General features: G+C 35.2%; 1 protein-coding gene across 5 annotated transcripts in view; it reads left to right on the top strand.

Moving 5' to 3' along the window:
- Positions 1-475: 475 nt before the first annotated feature.
- The window catches only part of ZUP1 (zinc finger containing ubiquitin peptidase 1), a 53,407-nt gene continuing 31,118 nt past the window's right edge, over positions 476-22,764 (top strand). For 3 of the 5 annotated variants that reach the window (XR_003793720.1, XR_003793721.1, XR_003793719.1), the window contains exons 1-10: positions 476-544; positions 2,003-2,578; positions 5,492-5,602; positions 7,332-7,453; positions 9,041-9,209; positions 14,713-14,901; positions 15,186-15,351; positions 17,745-17,896; positions 18,976-19,196; positions 20,691-20,742. Coding sequence is in view for 2 of the 5 variants with exons in the window: in XM_029223984.1 (XP_029079817.1) it covers positions 2,017-2,578; positions 5,492-5,602; positions 7,332-7,453; positions 9,041-9,209; positions 14,713-14,901; positions 15,186-15,351; positions 17,745-17,896; positions 18,976-19,196; positions 20,691-20,738 (1,740 nt within the window). In the remaining 3 variants the exon portion in view is untranslated. Of the gene's footprint in view, positions 756-2,002; positions 2,579-5,491; positions 5,603-7,331; positions 7,454-9,040; positions 9,210-14,712; positions 14,902-15,185; positions 15,352-17,744; positions 17,897-18,975; positions 19,197-20,690; positions 20,926-22,764 lie in introns of those variants that run through there. The other 2 variants (XM_029223984.1, XM_029223983.1) reach the window with 2 other exon arrangements.

The raw sequence follows: 22,764 nt of genomic DNA, 5'->3' as shown, positions 1-22,764 counted from the left end.
TTCCTTCCCCGAAGAAATTCCTGTTTTCCATCTCTTGTTCTTTTTGTTCTCTTTTCTGAGAAATTTTTTGGGTTATCCTACAGCTCTCCATTGATGTCTTTTTTAAAAATTCTGCTATTGTATTTTTTAAATCCCAAGAGCTGTTTCATATTTTTAATTCAGGGATCAAGATAGCGTTATCTTGTAACCTTGAGGCAAAAACGTGTCTTTGTCATCCTCCATAGCTCTGAGTTTGGCACGCTGTAGCATTATAAGCCCTTTATTGATAACGTAATAGAGTGCTACTCAGTCAGGCCCTGGATAGTGGGTATTGTGGATTCGTGTAATGCCCTAGGACCTGCCCTCTCCTCGTAAATTAGGCGTTGGAACCTTGTCGGGAAGGTACAAAAAGACTACGACTCCCAGAATGCACTACAACCCAGATTAGCATGGAGCGGTGCATGCTGGGAGTCCTTCCCTTCCGGGGAATAGAAGAAGAGCTTTTTTGAATTCGTTCCTGGAGGCTGGAGCTTTTCGGAGTCCCTGGTTCTCTTCTCGGTTCACCGTGAGTGTCTGGGTAGAAAGAGGGCCTGCCTCAGTCTTTTAGGCCGGGAAAGGTAATCGACGCCGCGCACGTACTCCTCTGCCCGCAAGCCAGACGGCGTCAGCCGCGGGATCCGAAGAGGAAGCCAAGCACAGGGCAGTGTGGCCGGCTCTCCAGGCCGGTAGGAAGTGACCGTCCAGCCCTGGTTCCCTGGGCCCAACGCTTTGACCCAGTTAGTATCGGGGCTGGTTTCCTGTCCTGGCCCGGGACGCTGGCATGGACCCTTGGGTAGGCTCCGGCACCTCTCGCCGGCCTCCGTACGTCTCTCATCCCCTGTTGTGATCTAAGTGTTAGGGAGTTGAAGCGCATCCTTCTGCGTCCTGCTGTGTCCCAGCCCGGGGAACGTAGAAACTTCTTTGCGTGTGACGTTCTTTCCACTGGGGGTTTGGGAGAATTTTCATCTAAAATCAGAGACTATTTTCACTTACCTGAAGGGAAATGGAAAAAAGGACAAAGTTGGGAGTTCTTAGAAAGCTACATTTATTTAAATGATGGGAATAATTTCCTTATTTTTCATTTCCTGTTTGTTTTCTGAATAGTTTTTAGCTGAACGGTAGTCTGTAGTAGAAAGGTTGTGATGGTGATTGCTTTTTGAAAATTACTTCTTAGCAAAATCACCTTTGTGTCAGTAGCCAGTACTTTATTTGTCCGTAAAACCCAGAAATGACTGCTGATTTAGTACAACTCGTTTTGTAGACCGAACCTCAAAGAGATGAGATATCTCACCTAAAATTATGAAACCTGAGATTATAATCCAGTTCTCTTTGACTCTGGAATCAGTGCTGTTTTCTATTATGCTCACTCTGCTTTTATTTCTTTGGGTGGAGAGTACAGCCTCTGGAGCGTGACTGGGTTAGCATTTTGGCTAACCATTTTCTGGCGCTGGTGACATATCTGAGCCAGGGTTTCCTCCATATAGAATGATAATAATGATGCTTGAATTGGTTTGATACATGTAAAGCTCTTTAACTGTTAACTGCTATTATAAAGATTTGTTTATTTACCCAATTCATTGTTAATAACTTTAAAGTTTTTTATTTAGATATATCAGTTGGTAAGGTTTCTTCTCTTTGTTTTCTCTTACTTGACTTATTTTACCTGGGCAAGTTTATAAACGTTATTTTTTCTCTACCTCAGTCCAGAGACACTTTTTGAAATTTTTGAAAAATTATTTACTTTAATTTGCATTATCATTGCCTTTGTTTTATCAAAACCATAAACTTGAAATACAGTAGTGAAATTTTGGTTGAGATTTATAAATAAATGTGTGTATTTGAGGAACAGTAAGTACATTGAAAATTTCTTCATCTAAATAATCCAGTTATAATTAACAAATATAATTGCTTGAAATCATTTTACAAAATGTATTTTCTTCAACTCCTACTTTCAAACTTAAAATAATATTGTATTCTTTTCTAGTTACCTGCTGTACCATGCTATCTTGCAATATATGTGGTGAAACAGTAACCTCAGAACCAGACATGAAGGCTCACCTCCTAATTGTTCACATGGAAAATGAAGTTACATGTCCATTTTGCAAGTTGTCAGGTGTGAATTATGATGAAATGTGTTTTCATATTGAAACTGCTCATTTTGAGCGAAATGAACTAGAAAAAAACTTTGAGAGGATTAATACAGTACAGTATGGAACTTCCAATAGCAGGAAGGACAGCACCCTACAGTGTAGAATGGAAGTTAATTCAAGTATTCATTCAGCTTGTGCATCTAATCATCCAAAAATTTCAGCTCAAGGCCCGCCTAACAATGGTATTTTAAAACATAAAGACTTTTATTCAGAGAACTTAACTGAATCTAGAAAATTCCTGAAAAGTAAGGAAAAACAGCCTGACCGAACCAAAATTAAAGGATCAATTTATGAAGCAATGTATAGTCCTCCTGAATGTCCATTCTGTGGAAAAATAGAAGGTTGTAGTCAAGATATGGAAACTCATGTGAAAACAGAGCATGCCGATCTTTTAGACACTCCATTAGAAGGTAAAGTATTCGTTTTATATAATAAGTAAGTAGTAGTAGTCCCAGTTTAATATGTGGTGTCCCAAAAGTTGGTTTGTAAATGAGATCACTACAAATGTGTTTTCAGTTTGTTTATAACATTGTTCATTTGCCATTATTGCAATATGAAATTACAGTAATGGAAAAGAGTTTTGATGCAAATAATAAATGTTTCAGCTACATTGAAAATAGTTTTAGAAACTTTCTGAGGAGAAATACACTCAGAGTCCAGTTTGCAGAGGCCATTCTTTTTTTTTTTTTTTTGCGGTACACGGGCCTCTCACTGTTGTGGCCTCTCCCGTTGCAGAGCACAGGCTCCGGACGCGCAGCTCAGCGGCCATGGCTCACGGGCCTAGCCACTCCGCGGCATGTGGGATCTTCCCGGACCGGGGCACGAACCTGGGTCCCTTGCATCGGCAGGCAGACTCTCATCCACTGCGCCACCAGGGAAGCCCTGCAGAGGCCATTCTTTTATTTACCACCAGCCCAGTGGCATCTGAACTGTCTGGGACTCAGATTTTGTTACCAAGTTCTAGTTTGATTCTGTTATGATCAGAGAACGAACTTAATGGTTTAAGTTCTTTTGAATTTCTTGAAACTTGTTTTATGGCCTAAGGTATGGTATATGGTCTATCTCAGCACATGTTCCATAGACACTTGGGGAAAAAATGTGTGTTCTGCGGTTGTTGGGTCGAGTGTTCTATATTTGTCAATTAGGGTATGTTGTTTGATCGTGTTCAGATCTTCCATGTCCTTGCTGATTTCCTGTCTAGCAGTTCTACCGGTTTTTGGAAGGGAGTTGAAGTCCCTAATTATAATTGTGTATTTGTCTGTTTTTCCTTTCAGCTCTATTAGGATTTGTTCCATGTATTTTGAGGCTCTTTTATTGGTGCATACACATTTAGAATCATGTATTTCTTTGATACCATTGAGTTTTTAAGAGTAATTTATATATTTTGGATGCAAGTCCTTTATCAGATAATGTGTTATGCAAATATTTTTTCCTGGTCTGAGGCTTGTCTTTTCATTCTCTTAACAGTGTCTTTCACAGCACAGAAGTTTTTACTTTTAATGAAGTTCAACTTACTTGATTTCTTCTTTCATGGGTTGTGCTTTTGGTGGTGTATCAAAACTCTTTGCCAGACTCAAGGTCACCTTTCCCACGTTATCTTCTAGAAGTTTTAGAGTTTTGAATTTTACATTTAAGTCTGATTCATTTGAGTTAATTTCTATAAAAGGTTAAGGAGAGTGCATAAATTCATTTTTTGAAATTTAATAGATGCTATTTTTTAGGGAAGTTTCAGGTTCACAGAAAAATTGAGTAGGAAGTACAGAGACTACCCGTATACCCCCTGTCCCCTTATCCTCACAACCTTCTCCATTATTCAACAACCCATACCAAGTGATACGTTTGTTAAAATCAGTGAATCTTGACACATCAATATCACTCAAAGTCCATAGTTTACATTAGGGTTCACTCTTGGTGTTGTATATTCTACAGGTTTTTTTGGGTTTTTTTGTTTGTTTGTTTTGCGGTACACGGGCCTCCCACTGCTGCAGCCCCTCCCGTCGCGGAGCACAGGCTCCAGACACGCAGGCGCAGCGGCCATGGCTCACGGGCCCAGCTGCTCCGCGGCATGCGGGATCCTCCCAGACCGGGGCACGAACCCTCGTCCCCTGCATCAGCAGGCAGACTGCCAACCACTGCGCCACCAGGGAAACCCTATTCTACAGGTTTTGACGAATGTATAATTACATGAACCCACCATTTAGTATTTAATATCATACAGAATAGTCACACTGCCCTAAAATTCCTCTGTGCTCCACCTATTCATCCTTCCCTCCCCCTGGCCACTGGCAACCACTGATCTTTTTACTATCCATATTTTTGCCTTTTCCAGAATGTCATATAATTGGAATCATACAGTATGTTGCTTTTTCAGATTGGTTTATTTCACTAAGTAATGTACATTTAAGATTCCTCCATGTCTTTTTATGGCTTGATAGCCCATTCTTTTTTTTTTTAAGCGTTGAATAATATTCCTTTGGATGTACCACAGTTTATTTATCTGTTCGCCTACTGAAGGACATCTTGGTTGCTCCCAGGTTTTGGCAATTATGAATAAAGCTGCTATAAATGTCCATGTACCAGTTTTTGTGTCGACAGAAATTTTCAGTTCATTTGGGTAAATACAAGGGAATTTATGATTCTGGATCATATGGTGACAATGTGTTTAGTTTTATAAGAAACTGCCAAACCCTTCCAAAGTGGTTGTACCATTTTGCATTCCCACCAGCAGTGAATGAGAGGTCCTCTTGCTCACATCCTTGCCAGCATTTTGTGTTGTCAGTGGTCCAGATTTTGGCCATTCTAATATATGTGTAGTGTTATCTTGTTTTAATTTGCAGTTCCCTAATAACATAATAACATTTTCGGTACCCCGTATCAGCCAGGTCTTGGTCTTGTAGAGGTACCATTTCTTCTGTCTTGGGCGTGCTCCCAACTAGGGCATTTGATCCCAGTGTCCTGCTTTTTTGCTGAATGCTTGAATTCTGCTTGTCACCACGCAGTTTGGAGGGTACTGAGAATCCAGCCCCCAAAGTCCATATCTGAACTGGCCTCTACTTACCATTTGATTTTCCTTTTTCCTTTTCTTTTCTTGTTTTGACTACGGAGCTAAATGTTTATTATTAATATTTTCCTTTATTGTAAGAGGTTTTGTGCTTATGCTCAGGCTTTCATCTTGACCCTAGAAGTAGAAAAATTGCTTTAAATCCAACTACAAAGAGCTTTTACTTATTTAATAAAGTTAGTGGGTAGTAGAATCTTTGACTTGGCGTGAAAAATCTTAAGGTTTTAAAAATCAGACCAACTAAATTATATCTCTAATACAGATTGTAATCAACCACTCTATGACTGCCCTATGTGTGGGCTCATCTGTACAAATTACCATATTCTCCAAGAACATGTTGACTTGCATTTGGAAGAAAGCAGCTTTGGACAAGGTATGCCTATATGTTTAAAGATAAGAATGTCATGATTTAATTTCTACTTCCTAGGATACTATCTACTTTTTAGATTAGTGTTATAGAGGGAAAAAAAACCCCACAGTGGTTAAAAATAAATCTGTCCCTTAAAAAATTCTAATACCACTTCAACTTTTTTAAGAAGTTTTTTCACAGAAAAGTTATAAAGGATGAACTATTGTGACCAACGACTGAACTAGGGGTGTGAATCCAGGGTTTTGACCTAGAACATCAGTATTTAGAAGACAGTGAAATATTGTACAATTTTTAAAATCTTTTTGATTTATAAGTTGAGGCCATTCTTTCAGCAGCTGGAAGTAGTTGAATTTAGCATCTTGTCAGTAAAAATTGTTTATGAACTAGGAAGCTGCCATATGGCACATATAATTTTAAAAAGAATATGAACTATGAGACTTAAAAGTTCTTCAAGTGCATTTTCAGATACTCTTCTAGTTTCTTTATTACCACCTACTAGTTTTATAAGAGATTCTAAAGTTTTCCTCTGTCCCCTATTTTTTTAATAGTGGTATTGATTAAGTAATCATGAGGGTGCCTTAGAAGTGGAAAGGTCCTATATGATTTTCACGATTCCATTGAAACAAAATGTAATGTAGACCTAAAGAGAAACCAATGTGTTCTACTGGATTTCAGTTTCTTAAGGTACATAGATATCTCCTGTTAATGCAGGGGTTTTTAGTGTTCATTATCAATGATCCTAGTACCACTTAGTGATGTCCAGGGACAGCATTACCTGCTCACTCAGCCTAATACGAAGATGAGAATTACTGGAGTAAAGATGGAACAGTTCTCTACTGTGGTGGTTCTTTACTAATTACTGTGGAAGAATAAGTCTCTGAAGTTGAGAGTCTAATAGTTCTTACTTTGTTTATGATAAGCTTTGTATGGGTACATAAATTATTCTGTAAGCCTGTAGTGGGTAATGGGAGAAAGATATGGTCTGAGTGAATCACTGTTGATAGCTTCAGAAGTATGCTAAGAATCAGTTTTGAATTGCATATTTCTACCAGTGGAAGTAGGGAGAAATTAGGAAGATGTAGCAGAGCCTGAGAGATTTGAAAGGAAAGAAAGAATATTCAAATACATAATTAAACCATCAAATTAGGAGGTCAAGGAGATGCTGGCCAGAAGACACTCACTAATGGATCTGTGGGACACTGGGTAGAGAGGAAAAAGGGCAAGATGTTCCATAGTTGTACTATTTGCTTAAGGGTCAGACTGTAATTAAGTTACAATCTAATATCTGTACTTTGCAAACTTATATTTTTACCTTTTTTATTATTTCCTTTTTCCCCCCCTAGTATTTCTTTTAAAAACCAATATGCCTTATTTTTGTTAATGAGGGGCACTACTCAAGGGTGCTACTTAATTTCTCTAAGTTCTGGTTTCCTTAGTAGATAATAATACCTAACTTCCTAAGGTTGTTATAAGGATCCAAATGAGATAATTAATAAGAAGTGCCTGTCACAGCCTAAACACTCAGCGAGTATTGGCGATTTAAGTGGAGGTTATACCCTTACGGAAGCAGTTCAGGTTCTGCTAGATTTGTTCTCAGTGTTTCTGTGACATCGTAGTCATGAATAAATGGCAAAATAATAGCATTTACTCCTTTTAAAAAATATGTATTAACATATAAGTGAGCCTTTATTTCAGTAGTTATTTTATTCTAGACATTAAAAATGTATAATAGGTATGGATAGAGTCCAGTGTTCTAGAGATCTGGAATTGGCTCAACAGCTTCAACAAGAAGAAGACAGAAAGAGGAGATCTGAAGAATCAAGACAAGAAATGGAAGAATTTCAGAACCTGCAGGTACAAAGATTAATAGCAATTATATTATTTTGGTTTGGTTAGAGTTCTTATTTTTCAAACATGCTATCAAGGCTTCAGCCTATTATTTTTGTCTTTATTATACAAAATATTTTTTTACATATATTTTTTATAGTTCATAACAGCCACCATTTATAAGTACTCATTCTGGTCATGTACTAGGGTGAACACTCCGTATAAAGTATCTTAAAATCTTCACTGCTCCATGAAGTTATTTTAGACTTTTTTTTTTAACAGCAGATGAAGAAATGGAGACACAAAGTACTTAAGTAGCTTAACTTGCTCAGGGTTTGGCAGTATTAAATGGTAAAGCCTGGATATAAACCTATGTCAATGGGGAAAATTAGGAAATTGAGACTCAGAATTTTAAGTGTTTGTATAGGTACTTAAAACAGAAACTTAGAATTAATGTCTCCTGAGTCTTAAATTCTTTTAGTGATTGCAATTCAGGCATTTAAAAAGAACCATTTTTAATGGAAAATGCTTTTTGATGATGTTTGAGACTTCATTTTTCTTAGGTGAGTGGTGGTATCTGTTGAACTAAACTGGTAGCATCTATTATATTTTTAATGCATTAAAAATTTTAACAGCTTTTTCTACTTTTTTCAGACCTAATTTGCTGTAGACTATGATGTCATCTGTGCTAATAATGCTCATATAGTTTTTAAGTGTTCTTTTTCTATGTGCTAATAGGGTAATGTATGAGTAAAAAGGGTTTATGATTGAATAGGTTTGAAAGTGTCCAGTTAAACAGGTTTGTGTACTTGGGGTCTTCTCAAAGCCTTTAATATACTAATATGCATTGTACATATCATAATCTTCCTGATCTTATTTGACCTCTGACTTTTTTTTCTCCAGTATCTTAGACATGGCTATTCTTCCTTTGGAATATCTAATTTAGGCTATTTTTCTCATTCATGATTCATTTATTTGCAAAATTATTTTCCCACCAGGATTCAGAGGAGAAAAGAAAGTTGGCTTTTCCTAAGTCTTCTTTGCCTTATATAATTTTGAAACATTTATCAATACAAAAACTTTTCAGTGTTTAAGGGAGTTTATTATGTAAGTTTGCAGGCTACTTGTTCAGATCTCAGAAATGTTTTCCATAGGGGCTGTTTTAACATATTGTCAGTGTGCAAAAACATAGTTCATTCACTACATAGAATGAATACCTGACTGAATTATGGATTAAGTAGGCCTTTGTAAGCTAGCCTAGGAACCAAATAACAAGTACTGACAGGGTGTCTTGAGAAAATCAGCAATATGGTCAGAACTCATCTGCCTTTCACAGTACCATTAGTAGGAAGACAGGATTCTCTACTTTCCCTACTACAAGGAAAACAAGTCTCTTGCCATGATGGTTGTTTGTAGAGAAAGGCTATTATTAACTTAGGGATTTTTTTGTGTGTGATTGATTTTTCATAAAAATCTTTAAGTTGACTTCTATAAAAGTCTATAAACCAGAATGTTTCAAAATATATTTCCAGATATAAAAAATAGTGGGAAGTTTCCATCCTCATTAATGTAAAGGGACATAAAAATTAAGTCATTTGTTTTTATGTTCAATAGAGACAATATGGTTTAAATAATTCTGGAGGGTACAAGCAACAGCAGCTACGAAATATGGAGATAGAAGTAAATAGGGGAAGAATGCATCCATCTGAATTTCATAGAAGAAAAGCTGATATGATGGAATCACTAGCTATCGGTATTGATGATGGAAAAACAAAAACTTCTGGTGAGTATTTAAACATCCAAATCATGGTTTTAATATTCCATACATCACTGAAGTAATAATCAGAATTATTTGAATTTTGCTTAATTTTCATAACCCATAGTTTATATAGTTTTAGGTGAGACTGTGTGTTCAAGTAATTTTTTGTTTGTTGTTTTAAAACTCCTGAACTTTTATTTTTATAGTAAATAATTCACTTAAAAATAATTCACTTTTATATTGTGTCAATTTATTTGACATTTGAAAACAAACCTTTTAGAAAAGTTTTTAAGTGCTTACTATTTTCTAGACAATTGCTGTCTAGTAGAATGTGAATCACATAAATAATTTTAAATTTCCAGTAGTCACATTAGAAAAAGTAAGAAGGACTAGGTGAAATTAATTTTAATATTTTTCCAGCGTGTCCATAATATGCAACATGTAATAGGTATTAAAAACTGTTAATGGGATATTTTGCAATTCTTCAAAATCCAATGTGTATTTTACTTTGCAGGGCATCTCAGTTTGGACAAGCCACACTTCAGGTGTTCAAATAGCCACCTGTAAATAGTTTCTACCATATTGTTCAGTACAGTTTTAGATACTAAGACCTTTATATATATTGTATCATGTAACTCTCAAAAGAAAAATCTTGTGTACTGTTAGATTTTTCTGGATGAGGTCATTGTGACTTAGGTTAAATTACTTTCCCAAGGTAAGGTTACATAGCTAGTTATTGGCCCAGCTGGTATTCACAATCAGATCTGCCTTGTTCCAAAGAATGCCATTTTTCCTGATGTTTTTAATATTTTTTTAACATATCTGTTAGTATAGTTTAAAAAAAAACCCAAATTATATGGAAACAGCTTTGTTCCCACCACCCAGTTTTTATGAAATTTAATGTTTTAAAGCTGTAAACCCTTTCATATGTATTTTAAACCCCTTGCGTACCCCTCATTCATTCTGATTTCTGTCCTCCACAAAGGGAATCATTATCCTGAATTTGGTATTTATCAGTCTCATATATGTTTTAATAATTTTATCTTATATGTAGGTTTCCATAATAATAATCTTTTATATTTTAAACTACATGTAAATTGGTATACAGTATGTATGCTTTAATTGGATTTGCTTAAATATATTGATTCTTATAACTGTACTTCATTCATTTTGATTGCTGTATAGAATTTCCTTGTATTACTTAGGTTGTTTCCAGTGTTTTATTCTTACAAATTGTGAACAGGTTTCCCCCTTAAGAGTTTCTCTAACATCCAGACTGGAAATACTAGATTAAAGGGTATTTGCATAATTAACTTTGTTAAGGGTATTATGGAGTTGTTTTCTAAAATGGTTGGAATCTACATTAGCATCAGTGTGTTCTGACTTATACTTTGTATCGTGACACTTTTTAATTTTTGCCATTTAATAGGGCATGAGAGGAGGATACATCTCTTAATTGTATTTCTCGGATTACTCCTGAGTTAGTTTCTTCTGTAAATAACCTAGTCCCTTCCTTTTTCCCTTCTCTGTTGGGTTGTTTGTCCTTTTCTTATTGATTTTTGGAAGTCCATTAAGTATTCAGGATACTAATTCTTCATTGATTATATGAGGAGCAAATATTATACCTTGCTTTTCATATTTTGACTTTTAATCAACTTGGAATTTATTTGTGCATATGTCTGTGTGAGAGAGAGGGAAGGAGGGAAAAAGTTGAGTGAGAGAAAGAGAAGGTATGGATCTAATTTTTCCCCTTATTTATAGTGATACTTACAATACTAAGTTGTTATTGCTTGTTTATCTCAGTACCACTTAGCAAATCTGTACTGTCTCCATGTATTTGTAACACATATGTCATATTTTCATATATCCATAGGTCTGTTTCTGAAGGCTGTCTTTATACTTCAAGGGTCTCCCTGCAGAGTTTCCATACAGGATAGGACTTCCCAGCAGATGTGTAATATGATGCATTAGGGTATATAGGAAGAAAATATTAGAACTTCTACTTGTCTTTAATATGATATCCTTTAATTTCTGTCTATGCATTTGTTTTAGAGTTACTGGAGAATATAGTAGTGTATGTATAATTTAAAATAAATATATCTGTAAAAGATTGAAGAACACTGACCTGTAACATACTGTGTCCTTTTTATAAGCTACCTTGAAATTTAGAAGTAATCGATTTGGTGCTAAAGATTTGTTTTTACTCCCTTCACTCATTTCTCCCATCCCCGCACATCCTGCCTCTGGCAAAGACCAGTCTGTTCCCTGTATCCATGAGCTTGTTTTTGTTGTTGTGGTTGTTGTTTTGTTGTTGTGTTTTTAGATTCCACATGTAAGAGAGATAATGCAGTATCTGTCTTTCCCTGTCTGACTTATTTCACTTAGCATAATGCCCTTAAGGTCCCTCCACTGTTATAAATGGCAAGATTTCATTCTGTTCTGTGGCTAAATAATATTCCATTGTATGTATGTGTGTGTGTGTGTGTGTGTGTGTGTGTGTGTGTGTGTGTTATCTCTTCTCATTTTGTTTTTTGTTGTTGTTACATTAATTTTTTTACTCTTTTTTTTTATTGGGGTATAGTTGATTTACAATATTATATTAGTTTCAGGTATATAACATAGTGATTCAGTACTTTTTAGATTATACTCTAAAGTTATTATAAAATATTGGCTATATTCCTTGTGCTGTATAATATATCCTTGTAGCTTATTTATTTTATACATAGTAGTTTGTACTTCTTAACCCTACCCCTATTTTGCCCCTTTTTCCTTCTCTCTCCCCACTGGTTAACCACTGATTTGTTCTCTATATATGTGAGTCTGTTTCTGTTTTGTTACATTCCTTTGTTTTATTTTTTAGATCCCTCATATAAGTGATAACATACAGTATTTGTCTTTCTCTGTCTGACTTGTTTTACTAAGCGTTATTACCCTTCAGGTCCATCCATGTTGTTGCAGATGGTGAAATTTCATTCTCTTTTCTGGCTGAGTAGCATTCCTTTGCGTGTATGTATGTGTACCACAATTTCTTTATCCATTCATCCTTCAGTGGACACTTAGGGTCTATATCTTGCCTATTATAAACCATTATGCAGTGAACATAAGGGTGCATATATCTTTTCAAGTTAGTGTTTTTGTTTTCTTCTGGTAACAGATTGGCTTGCTGTGTCATATGGTAGTGAAATTGCTGGATCATATGGTAGTTCTAGTTTTATTTTTTTGAGGAACCTCCATACTGTTTTCAATAGTGGCTGCAACAGCTTTCAAAAGTATGCAAATATATACAGCCCTGTTGGACTGCTAGTATAAGACCTGCTGACCAGGTGATATGGCAGTGTCCCCTGGGTGACAGTCGCAAAAATCAGGGTTGCACACAAGTGTATGGGCTCTTTTCTGGAAGTTACTGGTAAGCTGGAGTAAGACAGAGGGAGAATGCCAAGGTGGCATCCACAGCCTTCGTTCCTTGAGAGCAGCTCCCTAGTCCACTAGATATGTGCCAATCCTGAAGCTTGCCCCCCAGGCTGAAGCTCTAAGACAAAGAAAGAGGCTGCCTTCAGAGAAAGACTTGGGGATATGCCTCAGTTTTTTGTCTGTGCAGTGCCCTGGAGGTGGCGGCCTTCTAAGAATTGTCTTCCCGATTGCCATAGACCTGTGAGACCCAGGAATGCAAGCCCTCCTGGCCACCAGAATCAGGCCGTCAGGGTGGCAGCTGTGAAAGCTGGGGTACCAGGCATAAAAACCAGGACACCAGCCGTGTGTAAGGCTCCCCTCCAGGAGACACTGGCTCTCTGAAAACTTCCCTAACCTTGGGAAGGAAAAAGAAATCCAGATCCAGGAAATCCAGACTTCCAGATAGAATTTTTATTTTTTGTTAGTTATGCAGATGTTAATTGAAGCTGCTCTCATTTGAAGAGTCTCATTATTTTAACATTCTGTATTCTATATAGAATAGAATATAATTTAACAGAAGGTAGATTCATCTTGGAAAATATCTAAAGACATTTAGGTGCTAAGAAATAAAAAACTTTAATTATGAGGAAATTTTCCTTTAAAAGCAAGTGCTATGATGTGGTTACTAGGACAGTATTACCTACACAATGAGGCACCATTGAGTTAGTAATAACTATGCCAAAGTATATTAGAATGTACATTACTTTTTTTTCCTATTTTTCTGTTATTCCACCTCACTCTTAAATGTCTCTCAAATCTTGATCTCTTTATCAAAGTCTATGATACTGAATCTCACATTAATTTCTCTGAATTCCTAGAGTACCCATTCCATACTACAACATTTAGTACTCAGTTTTATAGCATTTTAATTGTTCTTTTTCTTGACCGTGAATCTAATCTTTTTAAGTTCCCTGGAAATGGTTATAATGGTCTGTATTTCTGTCCTTCATAGTGTAGGCACAGCTACAACTCTTGGTTCCTTTAATTGTTTTGATTTATTGACTCTGCCTTCTTAAAGACAAAAACCCATTTTCCTATAGGATAATCTTCATTCAAGTAAGGCATTTAGTGATTGCTTTTTTGGTGCCATGTTCTATGTGAGAAAGTATGGGCTATCCAAATAAGATTTTCCTGTCAATAAGCTTCCCAGAGTCTGTAAAGTATATACAGAGAACTGTAGAATTCTGCCATGAAATATGACCAGTACCTAGGAGGCACAACAATTAAAATGTAGTGATTGTTCAGATAAAGAGGACCTTTTTGTTTGGGGTTATGGAATCAGGAAAAGTGTTTACGAAGACTGTAGCATTTGCTTCTGAAGGTATCAATAGGATTTTGAAATATAGGGAGAGTTACTAGAAGGAGGAAAGGGATAGAATCAGATGTACCCTATCCTAACACCTTGTTATTCATGATATAGCACTTATTATAATCTGGGTCCAGGAGATTTTAAGGAATATTGTCATAATATTTTGTATCCTCAATGCTTAGCATAGTGCTAAGTATTTTAAAAGTGCTTAGTAAATATTGTAATTGAATGAAAACTCCATGGTCAAAATCATGTTTAATGTGTTCAGTTAGGCCACAGCCAAAATTGTGGCAAGAAGAGTGGTTTGAAATAAAGGTAAGTTAGAGGATAGCCTGCTGTGGGCTTCATATACCATGGATTAAAACTATTCCATGGGTAATAGGAAGCTATTGAAGTTTTTAAATTGAGAGCAAGACTAGGACTGAGCTTCAGAAAGAATGATGTCCAGCAGAATGTAAAATAAAATGGGGGGTCAAGAACATTCATTCAGCAGTGTACTTTTATGTGCTGGCCCTGCAGATGCAGAAGTGAAGGAAGCAAACAGTTTCAATTCAGCATAATAAGTAATATGCCAGTATTAGGAAACTCGCATAGTAGTAATAAATAAGCAGGACAATAACCAAGATTATATCAGTAAAAAGATAAAGAAGATGGAATCGACAGGATTTAGATGTGGCCCTTGAGAAAGAGGTTGATATTAGAAATATATGAGACAGCCATAGAAAGATGATATCCCTCTAAACTTTCTAAATCTCTTTTTCACTTTAGGAATTATGGAAGCACTTTATAGGTATTATCAGAATGCTGCCACAGATGTGAGGCGTGTGTGGCTTTCTACAGTAGTGGATCACTTTCAGTCATCTTATGGTGACAAAGGTTGGGGTTGTGGTTACAGAAATTTCCAAATGCTGCTTTCATCATTATTGCAAAATGATGCTTATGATGATTGCTTGAAAGGTATGTGAAATGCGATACCCTGAACTTATCATCTGATAAAGTACATTTGATGTGGGATGAATTAATATATAGTAGGCACAATTAATAGCTTTAATAAAGATGTATTTTAGTGGATATTTACATTAAAAACCTGAATTCTGGTTGAAGGAAGAGAAAATGATACAGTAGAAGATGTCAGAAATAATGGCATAAAAACTGTAGGTTCCTGTAGAATGTATGGTGTACTGCTAAATGATATTCAGTACTTTACTGTCATATTACATATTTACTTTGTATAATTTTAGGTATGTCAGTTCCTTGCATTCCAAAAATTCAGTCTATGATTGAAGATGCATGGAAGGAAGGTTTTGATCCCCAGGGTGCCTCTCAACTTAATAACAGGTTACAGGGAACAAAGGCCTGGATTGGAGCATGTGAAGTATATACACTTCTGACCTCCCTAAGGATAAAGTATGTACCTAAAAAACCAAGTTAATGTTATTGTCATATCTGGGAAATTTTTGTTATTGTGGTTTTTTTTTTTTATCAAAGGGATAGTTAAAAAATAAAATTTAAGTAGCATTAAAATGAAAGACTTACAATGAAAAGCAGCAACTCATTTCCCCATTTCATGCTCTTATCTATTCTCGAGTCCTGTCTCTCAGAGGCAGCTGTCACTTCCATTGTTTTTAAATAATATGCTTTCATGGCCTTTTCTTGGTTTGTCACTTTTAGACATTGTCTATTGCATTCTCCTTATATCTCCCATCTGTTTCCCCTCAATTTTTGTAATATGGTTAAATCTCAGTTTTTATTAAGTTAAAGTCAGGGTTTACATCATGACTGTGTAAATATTATTCATTGCTGATTTTATATCTTTCCTGAAAAGCTTTTTAAAATTTTCTTTGAGTTAAGAATTGCCTTTCCTTTTCCGTTTTACAGTTTGGCTGCATCATGGTCAAATTTTTCCAAAAACTCCATTTATCATGAAATCTGAGGTGCTCCTTATTCCTGGACACCTTTTTCTTGAAGCTGTCTTTCCTCTGCTCTAGTCTGCATTATTTGCCTTCTAGATCCCTTCCACAGCTCTAATCATGTTGCATTTCTTCACTGTTTTCTTGAATTGGGTCCTGGATTTTTCCTGGATTCCATGTCTCTCTCTTTTTTGGATTACTCTCTTTTGCTTGAACACTTCCTTTATTAGCCTTCTAAGAAAGGGTACCTAGTCTTATTACGTAAGTGATAGTTTGTGTGGCTGTATTATTCTTAACCCAAAATCATTTTCAAATCAGATCAAGTTGTTACTCTGTTGACTTCTAGCAATCAGTATTACTAAAGAGAAGGTAAGCTGCCATCTGATTTTTGTTCCTTTGTGTATAACCTATTTATTTTCTCTGGAAGTTTTTTTGCATCTTTTCTTAGCCCCAATGCTATGAAATTTCACCATTGGATGTGGGGCTTTGATTCATTGTGTTGGGCATTTGTTTTTCCTTTTGAATCTGGAATTGTAGGCTATAAGATCTCAGTATAGTGGTTAAGGGCTTAGACTTTTTGAAGTAAGATTGCCTACAATTGATTCTAGCTTTCTGCCTACTAGCTCTATGACTTAACTTGTCCTAGTCCCACCATTGATAAAAGAACATGTAAATAGTTACTTCTTCATAGAGTTGTAGTGATAATTAAATGAGATAATAATGTCCTTAGGACTATGACTGGCATGTAGTAAGAGCTTAGAGGTTAAATGTTGTTTGATAATTATGATCCTTCCATTTTCTTTATTTTTCTTTCTGGAACTCCTGTTAGTTGGCCACTGAACTTCTTTGACTTTCTTTGATTTTGTTTTACTATCTAAATTTACTCAACGTTATCTCCCAGCTACTCTATTGAAATTTTTATTTTAACAATCATGTTTTTAATTTTAAGGGGTAATTTCATAGCATCGTATTCTTTTATGGTTGTAAAATTTTTTTCCAACATTTTCTTTTTTTCTATTCCTTGCATTTTTCTGTATCCTCCATGTTAAATTGTTTTCATGTCTATTTATTTTAGTCTTTTCCATTTGGAAGGCTTTCTTCTAACTTTTAAAAATCCTTAGCTGTCTGTTCCTAAAGTGAAGAATGAGGCACTAAAAAGCTGATTGGCGGACCTCGGCTTTCAAGAGACATCGGAGATAGATGCTTATGATCATCTTTAATGGAAAGTTTGCCTTAAGCTTCATGACTCTATATTAATTGCTTTTACTTATATTTGACCTTTTTTAAAATAGTTGTTGAGAAGTGTAAATAGTGCTCCTGGTTAAAATAGTTTGGTTTATTCATGGTTGACTTCCTCTTGAGGAAACAATACCACCATGGTCTGTTGCCAAATAGGAGATAGATAGATGTATAGATGGGGGTACATACAGGTTTTTTATGATCTTTACAGGTATTCTTTTCTTGTCTATTATTGAAATTTGAGAGAACTGACAGGAAAAATATTTAGGATATTGTTGAGGAATTATAATTAGAGGTCGGCTTCTAATTGATTATTGGGTTTAGAGACTTTGGAGTAAAAGTCCCTATGTCTCAGGTTATAGGTAGACTTTTAAAAATCAAGTATGACCCTCATTTACTACTAATGGAAGTTTTATATGTCAGAAAATTTTTGTAACTTTTATATCTGTCATCAACCATAAAAGTTATTTAAATAATTTCCTCATAAAATAAGTTTTCAGATAAATAATAAAATTTTTATTTCTTCTTAAGAAAATGATGATGAAATAAAATTAATTCTAAATTAAGAATTTTTTGTATTTTATAACTCCATTGATGAAAAAAATTTTTTAATATTTTTCTAAATAATCCATTTTGTCAATTTTTTTATAGGTGTCGTATTACTGACTTTCACAAGTCAACTGGCCCTTTGGGTACACACCCTCGCTTATTCGAATGGATATTGAGCTACTATTCTTCAGAGAGAGAAGGGAGTCCAAAAGTACTGTTTACATCTAAACCTCCTATCTATCTTCAACATCAAGGTTAGTATAACTTACAGGTACTAAGTATAACTTATAAGACAATTTATTTTTATAAGACAGGCAATTGGCTTTTGCTTTAGGATATGTTAAGATTCTGATAATTAATGGGAGGAGAGGAGTATTGTGACATTACTCTGATTTTTAGAGCTGTATTGTCATCATGACACATTCTAGTAATGGATGATGTCCTTGGTATCTTCAGGGCCACCTGGTTCATTCTCCCTTTATTGTTCATCCTTTACATTTTCCAAGGCTTTACCTCACTTCAGTAAGGCCTTCCCTACCATCTTTTTAAATTCATCTTGTTATTCTACCCCCCTCCAACAATGGCATTTCCTATCCCTCTTCCCTGCTTTATTTTTCTTTATCTAACATGATATATATAAACTTTACCTATTTACCTTGTTTGTGGAGAATTCCTTCCTATTAGAATATAAGCTCCATGAAGGCAGAAGTGTTTGTTTTGTTTGCTTTTGTATCACTAACTGCATGGAATAGTGCCTGGCATATAGATATTTCATAAAATTTGTCGAATGGATGATTTGGATTGACAGGAGGAAGGAGAAGTAAATATTAGGAATTTCATTGTTCAGGATACAAACTAGAAAGTTTAAGCCCTTCCCATTGAAGTTCTAGTATGTATAAATTGACTCTTGTTTACCTTTTGGAACCATGAGACTTTTTGTTCTTCAGTAGGTAAATTTCAAATCCATTCATCTGAGATAATTTGAATAAGAAGGACTATGCGATTAGGAAAGAAAAACTAAAATATACGGCATAGTGAAAGTAGAATTTTTTGCCATGAAGCCTTTAGAAAACTAAAATTGAACAAAGAAAACTGGAAGTGTCTTAGAACTGAAAGAACTCAGATAACCTATATGTCAGAGGGACTGACTGTATTTATATTCAAAATACACATGTGCACACACACTATATATAGAAAGTGTATATAGTGTGTCTATGTGCGTGTGTATATATAGTAACATATCTGTATATAGCTGTACATATAGGTAGATATCACATATGCACACACACACACATATATATATATATATAGCTCTTACTTGATTTTTTGATAGGTCATAGTCAAACAGTTGTTGGAATTGAAGAGAGAAAAAACCGAACATTATGTTTACTAGTATTTGATCCTGGATGTCCTTCTCGAGAAATGCAGAAACTCTTAAAACAAGACATGGAAGCTAGCAGTGTCAAGCAACTTCGGAAATTTGTGGGGAATTTAAAACATAAGCAGTACCAGATAGTGGCAGTAGAGGGTGTTCTTTCTTCAGAGGAGAAAATTGTAAGTATCTAAATATTTATTATGTGACGCTTGGACAGGTTGGACTTCAGAGTATAAAATTTTTACCTAACTCCTAACACCTCATTCTGTAACATTAGGTTGGCATAGATATTTTGTATGTCATTTAATTTCTGGAATGAACATCTTTAAATTTCAAATGGTACCTAATTTTGTCAAATATTTTACTTGGAGCTTCACAAAAATATTTAATTTTATAATACATAATTTAATTTTTAATGTCAGGGGAGTAATGAAAAATGGCAACATATATGGTAAGAAAAAGCTAACTTAATCCAAGGAGTTCTAACTCATATTGGTCTCATAATTACTGTTTATTAAATGTGATTCTAGTGATTCCTGAGGCTCTGTGTTAGGCACTTGGATATGTTGGATGAACTATTGGAGATATATATATCACACTATTGAGAGAGTGAAGTACTCTAATAGGACACATACACTTACTTATTGGATATGTACAATTCCAGAAATTAACTTCAGTACAGTTACCTCTTTATCCCTTGCATTTAAGTGATGAGTAGTACATTATAGAAGAATTCCTAGGAATTGGAAACCCTCCACTTGTATAAACTGAAGCTATGTGGTAGCATATCAAGTCTAGAAAATACACAGTTCTCAAATCTTAAAGAAAAAAAAAGTCCCTATTAGAGTACTTCACATTTGTTTCCCTCTAAAGAGAGAAGAGATAGAGCAGTAGAAAGGAGCGTTTATGAAGAATAATAGGATCATGAGGGAAAGGACTAAAATTGTTTGAAATGAGAGATAGAGCTAGAGTAATCTTTTCAGCATCACAACTTGGGATATACAGGCAAGGACTGTTTAAGAGGTTCTTCAGTTTAATTACGATACATTAGAGGTTTCTTTGCAATGACTTAAATATCAAAATTGCATTCATTTTTTTCACCCTATCATTAATTTGGCTGAATAAAGTTAGAGGTTCATTTTAACTGTTACAAAATACCAAGATGCTTGTTCACCAATATACCGATAACTTTTGACATCATAGGTGGGGTTAAGATGTTAATGGAAAAGCCCGAGTGAACTTTTTGGCGTACCCAATATCATGGAGGCTAGCTGCACATTTTATTTAGCTGTTAGCTTTCTGGTCTTGGAAAGTGAGACCTTGGTGGTGTTTCTCTGCTTGTAGCCCCATCTCTATCTCTCCTTCTCTCTGCTTTTACCTCTCTCTGACTTTGAGCCAGGATTTTTAATTTTGATTCATTATTCCATAAAAAAGGTGATATTTTCTTTTTAATCCTTTGTGTTTTGTCTTTATCTGGAATTTTCTTTAATGTTTTAATGGCTTGGCTTTAAAAATGTTTTTCCTAATTTCCTAAATTTGAAGTTGTAATATTCCTTAAGGAATTTTCATTATCTTGGAAAAAATTCCAGATTTTTTGTATTATAAAATTAATACATATTTTAATTAATTGACTTCTCCCTTACTATTAATATTTTTTAAAATTTCTTTTCAAGGCCAGGAGACAAGCTTCTCAAGTCTTTACAGCTGAGAAGATCCCTTGAAGAAGTAAGCATTTCAGTGATTGTGGAATTTTACTTTATTTTCCAAATTCAGATATTAAACTTTTAATACAACGTATGAATTCTCTAAATATTCCATTTATAATTTAATTTCTAAAATTCTAAATTATGCCTTTTAGTACTCCATTGTTTAGTAGTTATTCCAATAAAATATCTTGTTTGCATTGTGGGTTTTATATTTCTTATCCATGTTTCAGAAACTGGTTTTGTATTATAGTCATATGACTATTTATTGGGTTCTTACTTGTGTTAGGTATTCACAGTATTTTGTGTGTATTAATTAATCTCCAAAATAGTTCTGTGAGACAGGTACTGTTATTAGCTTGTGAGGAAGCTGAAGCTCTGAGAGATTAGTAATTTGCACAAGAAAGTGGTAATCATCCAGAGTGTGAACCCAGACTGCTCACCTCCAGGCTCTTACCATTATAGCATTCTGCTTTCTTCTGTTATTATATATGTAATGAAATTCACTCCTCACTACTTAGAAATAACCTTAATATTTAATAGGCATAGCTCTAAAAAGAGGGATTTGCTTTTGTTGAATATTTACACTCGTACTTATACAATGGTGATGTAGAGTGTTGTGTTTAATGTGTCCTGTAGGAAAGAAACTTTCAGATTCTGTTGGATTTGCCATGTAAGGTTGCAAGCTAGAATCCTACTCTGGCCAATTTAAGCAGAAGAGAATCCATTCAAATTATCAGAAGCTCACAGAATCCATAGGTAACTAGGGAACTCTGCTAGAACAAAGGCAATAGTAGGGGCTAGAATATGGCATAATTTACAGCAGGGTCAATCAGGTTAGGAGCAGAGGTAGAATGTCTGCTCAAATTTCAGATTCCAGAGAGGGCACATCTGATTAGCATGTGACTGTATGCCATGGGACAGAGGCAATTTCTCAAAAGGAAATCCGGGTAGATGAAGAAATGGATATTAAATAACAAAAAAGAAAAGCAATAAGTGTCTACTGCCCCATGAAAAAATGAACAAGAACTTATTTGAATGAAGTTCTATAAATATTATTTATGTCATCAAATACAGAAAGTTACACTCCAAGAATGAATAATATGTATAGCTGATTCACTTTGTTATACAGCAGAAACTAACACACCATTGTAAAGCAATTATACTCCAATAAAGATGTTTTAAAAAAAATAGTGTGTATTAACAGCAAGAACTGACAAAACCATAACCTTCATAGTCTTAAAAAATAATATTGCCAGCTGGAAAATTCTGGAAGCCATCATTTCTAATATTCTGTCATCCAGACTGGTAAACAGGTTTCTACTCTATATCCCCATGCAGTTACGCTCCTTCATGCCATCATTGTCTCTTACCTAGACAATGTAATAACCTCCTAAATGGGCTCCCTGTCTTGATCCTCTGTCAGTCCATCTTCCACACGGAAGGCAAACCATTCTAAAATACAAATGCAATTTTGTGACTTCCAGTTGAGTCCTCTTCATTGCTCATTGTTAAAATACAAACATCCCACACAATCTGGGCCCTGCATACCTCTCCAGTTTCATCTCTCACCACTCTCAAAGTTTCACTCCTTTCAGCCTAAAGACCTTTGCCAAAATACAGCTGGTGCTGCCTAGGGCCTTTACCCCCTTAGTTCTCCTCTTAGAAGGGCTTCCACTTAGAAATGCTTCCTGAACTGCTCAAGTTTGGATTAAATGCACCTTCTAAGTGTTTGATAAGCAACGTTTCTCAAAGTATAGATTGCTGAGCTGCAAACCACCAGTCTGTGACAAGATAATTATAGAAGTTACAATTGCTGACATACTTTGATTCTATTTTACACAGATAATAGCCATGGATTAGCAGTTGTTTTTTTTTTAATTGGTTCTTCACCACAGAGTTTGACAGACACTGTCCTATGGTGTAATATTTGTATCACAATACCTGCTATTCTAATTATCTACCTTTATATGTTTCCCTCCTTGAATGTAAGTGCGAAGATTTCAGGAGCAATGTCTAGTTTTTAACAGTAGCCCCACAGTGC

The sequence above is a fragment of the Monodon monoceros genome, unplaced genomic scaffold, assembly GCF_005190385.1.
Source record: "Monodon monoceros isolate NGI ecotype Baffin Bay Population unplaced genomic scaffold, NGI_Narwhal_1 Super_Scaffold_15, whole genome shotgun sequence".
Taxonomy (NCBI): Eukaryota; Metazoa; Chordata; class Mammalia; order Artiodactyla; family Monodontidae; genus Monodon; species Monodon monoceros.
The sequence above is the reverse complement of the archived record's forward strand: the minus strand, read 5'-3'. Positions and strand labels throughout refer to the sequence as shown.